The 3,123-nt window shown below is 34.6% G+C and overlaps 2 protein-coding genes across 2 annotated transcripts; one reads left to right on the top strand and one right to left on the bottom strand.

Annotated features, from left to right (window-relative positions):
• The first annotated feature begins 1,175 nt into the window (after positions 1-1,175).
• Positions 1,176-1,694, top strand: LOC131435739 (immediate early response 3-interacting protein 1). The gene is made up of 3 exons (XM_058603912.1): positions 1,176-1,316; positions 1,392-1,496; positions 1,556-1,694. The coding sequence occupies exons 1-3, from the start codon at positions 1,229-1,231 to the stop codon at positions 1,609-1,611; spliced, it is 249 nt and encodes an 82-aa protein (XP_058459895.1). The 5' UTR covers positions 1,176-1,228; the 3' UTR covers positions 1,612-1,694.
• LOC131435738 (biogenesis of lysosome-related organelles complex 1 subunit 2) lies at positions 1,232-2,454 on the bottom strand. Its single transcript, XM_058603911.1, has 2 exons — positions 2,003-2,454; positions 1,232-1,941 (listed from the first exon to the last, which is right to left on the bottom strand). The coding sequence occupies exons 1-2, from the start codon at positions 2,297-2,299 to the stop codon at positions 1,813-1,815; spliced, it is 426 nt and encodes a 141-aa protein (XP_058459894.1). The 5' UTR covers positions 2,300-2,454; the 3' UTR covers positions 1,232-1,812.
• Between the last annotated feature and the right edge of the window lie 669 nt (positions 2,455-3,123).

Here is a 3,123-nt window from a genome sequence, read left to right as displayed (position 1 = left end):
CCGCTTTACACGAACAATATTATTGTCAATACAAGGAGTATTGACAATACTTTTGATCGTGTAATGGAAACTTCATTGGATTGACGAAAATATTGTCAAAAAATCAAAACTTCTATCAATCCAACAATACTTTCTCTCCAGAGAGAAACTGTTAAATATGTGCAATAATCTCTTCTCTCTATATTTTAATATTCATTTGCAATATTTGAAGCTCCAAACGCTTGATTTTCTTGAAAAATGCGGACTCCAGTTACCAAGTCAATTGGATTGACGGTATTGACAATACTTTGGATTGACAATAATATTGTCACGTGTAAGGGCTGCTATAAAATCTCAATATATACAAATGAGCTACCGAATCGAAAGGGTTCTCACGGTTTGACATTTGCATTATGAATGTATGATGGGAACTCAGCAGTGCAACCAATGTATCACAATTGGTGCCAATTTCACGGAGGACCGTAGATGTGCGCCAAAAAAAGATCGTGACTGTCATGTCTGGAAATTCGTTGTATTCCCCACTTTACCCTGTTGATTTGAAAGAATTCGGAGCTCGCTGAGGGTTGGACATAACAGTAAATAAAAAAGAAAAAACTTCTCTTCAAAGTGATTATTGACAGGTTGGCCATTAAAACAAAAACGTGTCAAACCAAATATATAATATAATCTCATGAAACATAAACATTGGAGAATAAACCATATTTATCAAATTATTTGTACTTAAAATCTAACTGATGACATGTCAACAGCAAATTTTCTTGTGTGTAATATGGCTGTAATTTCATCAGTTTATATGTTTTTGTCTGATTATTGGATTACGGGTGTCAAACTAAAGATAATTTTGGACCAGTTTATTTTTGGTTTAGATAATTGAGTATTACGTGTAATACATTTGTAACAGTTTAGTTTAGTTATAGTTTTATTTGTCCCTGGTTTTAATTTTCAGGTTGATGCAAAATTGTACGATAACGCTCAATAGGTCTGAAGCAATCCGACAAAATTCACTGGGATACGATAACTGGTGCAAGCGTTACTTTGCGTTACGAACTTTTCTCATCTTTTGATGACGTTATGAAAATCTGTCAAATATGTGAAAACCGAAAATGCCAAAACATCTGAAGCAGCCCGAATTTTTATAAATAATTTCAATCTAATGCATTTTTGTTTATTACACAGTTGAATTACTATTGTAAGGATTTAGGTTAAAACAATTTAATCAGTTTGAAACATGTTTACTCTGTGGAATCTTATCGAAGCATCGTTGCTGTGTTTGAATGCGGTGTGTATTTTGCATGAGCAGCGATTTTTGGCAAAATGTAAGTTCGTACTTGGCATGAAGTCTGGTAGTTTAATTTTTGGGTTCATATGTCATTAACGTTGTGTTTTCATAGTTGGATGGGGTGCTGCTTCCGCTCAGGTCCATGGCTTCGGAGAACCACAATCTATGAAGGATCAGGTTTTAAATTTGGTACGATCCATTCGAACGGTAGCAAAAGGTAACTTTCGAAGGCTTGCCGATTTATCTCAACAATTAAACTATGATTTTTGATTTCAGTACCGCTGATATTGTTCAATATCCTAGCGATAATGTTCAAGTTAGTGTTAGGATAATATAACAATTTTTTTTCTTACAAACGAATGAAAATAACTCTATCATTTTGGTATGAATTGAAGTTGTAAAATCAATGTAAATTATAAAAATAAGAAAAAAGAAAATTTCAAAACCCTACACTAAAACATTTAAACTTATTTGATCAGATCATTCTCTGATTAGCACGAATGTAGAGAAATACTCATAGTACTAAGATATTACTACTTCTTAGCTTTTAGTGCTTTAAATTTGTTCTCTAACCGCACGGTATACGAATCGAGCTGATAAGCTGCAGCTTCTAGTTTATCCACAGTGGATTCAATATCTTCTATTTTTTTCAGCAGTGGTTTCTGAAATCAATCTGGTGATGTATTCAATCGTAAAAAATATCGTTCAAAATGCAAATCTTACCAGTTCTTCGTATTTTTGGTTCAATTCATTATTCTTCGCAGTAATCGACTCGGACATCTGTTTCATCTCAACAACTTTTCCCATCATTGCTTTATTCATGTTTTCGATAAGTTTGTAATCTTCCACAGTAGAACTTAGCTCATATGAAATGTATTCGCCAGTTTTCTGGAACATTTTAGTAGCTAGTCTGGACAAGTTAGGATCATGAGCATCGAATGGTTCAAAACTTGACGTCGAAGTCGATAGAGTTGGTCCGCGTTTGGGTGAATCTGTGGCGCCTCCGTAGTCATCTTCCATAATAGCGTATTGATATGCTTCTAGCGCGATAAACTAGATTCAGTAATGTGAGCTCACGTATTATCAAAAAGTAATACGGAAAAAAATGATTTAAACACTTTTAATGTTTACACAGATTTATTTACTGCTACCAGCGTTGCCAGGTTGCCAGATTTGTCTGGTAAATCCCAGATTTTTCTCGCTTCGCCAGACACTCAAACTAACCAGATCTTTTGCCAGATTTTCCTAGATGTTGTCAGATCTCGCTAGATTTTTACGGTTTTGATCTCTATACGATAGGTGGGGAGACTTCTTTTTGTTTTTTTGCTCACTGGAAAATGAAGCACGGCAAATATTTCCTTGTATATAGTAGACCCACACAAATCCAGATAAATTTTTGAGTTTTGACAGATTTTTGAAAAAATAACTTGGCAACTCTGACTGCCTACATAAAATTATAGACAGAGATGCCAATTCGAATTTTAAAATATCGAATTATTGATTAAATATATGTCAAGCGAAAACTCAAATTGAAAAGGTATAGGTTTGACGAGCAGAAAATAGGTCAACAGAATTTCCAAAGGCTGCAAAAGCTTTAAAATATGCAGAATATTACTAAAACCCATGAAAATGCAGGCAGAAGTATATTCGCAGTTTTCAGAAGAATCCTTCTAATATACAGGATACTAGAGTGACTATAATCAGAGTGGCGACAGCTGTTCGTTTGGAATGACAGCTCCCAGTTCCAAACGAGCAAACGACCTGTCAATTCAATGTAAAGCTAATGGAATGTTTTGAATTGTTGCCAGCATTACGGATGAGATGTCGTCACTCTGGTTATAGGC

The sequence above is a fragment of the Malaya genurostris genome, chromosome 3, assembly GCF_030247185.1.
Source record: "Malaya genurostris strain Urasoe2022 chromosome 3, Malgen_1.1, whole genome shotgun sequence".
In the NCBI taxonomy this organism is placed as follows: Eukaryota; Metazoa; Arthropoda; class Insecta; order Diptera; family Culicidae; genus Malaya; species Malaya genurostris.
The sequence above is the reverse complement of the archived record's forward strand: the minus strand, read 5'-3'. Positions and strand labels throughout refer to the sequence as shown.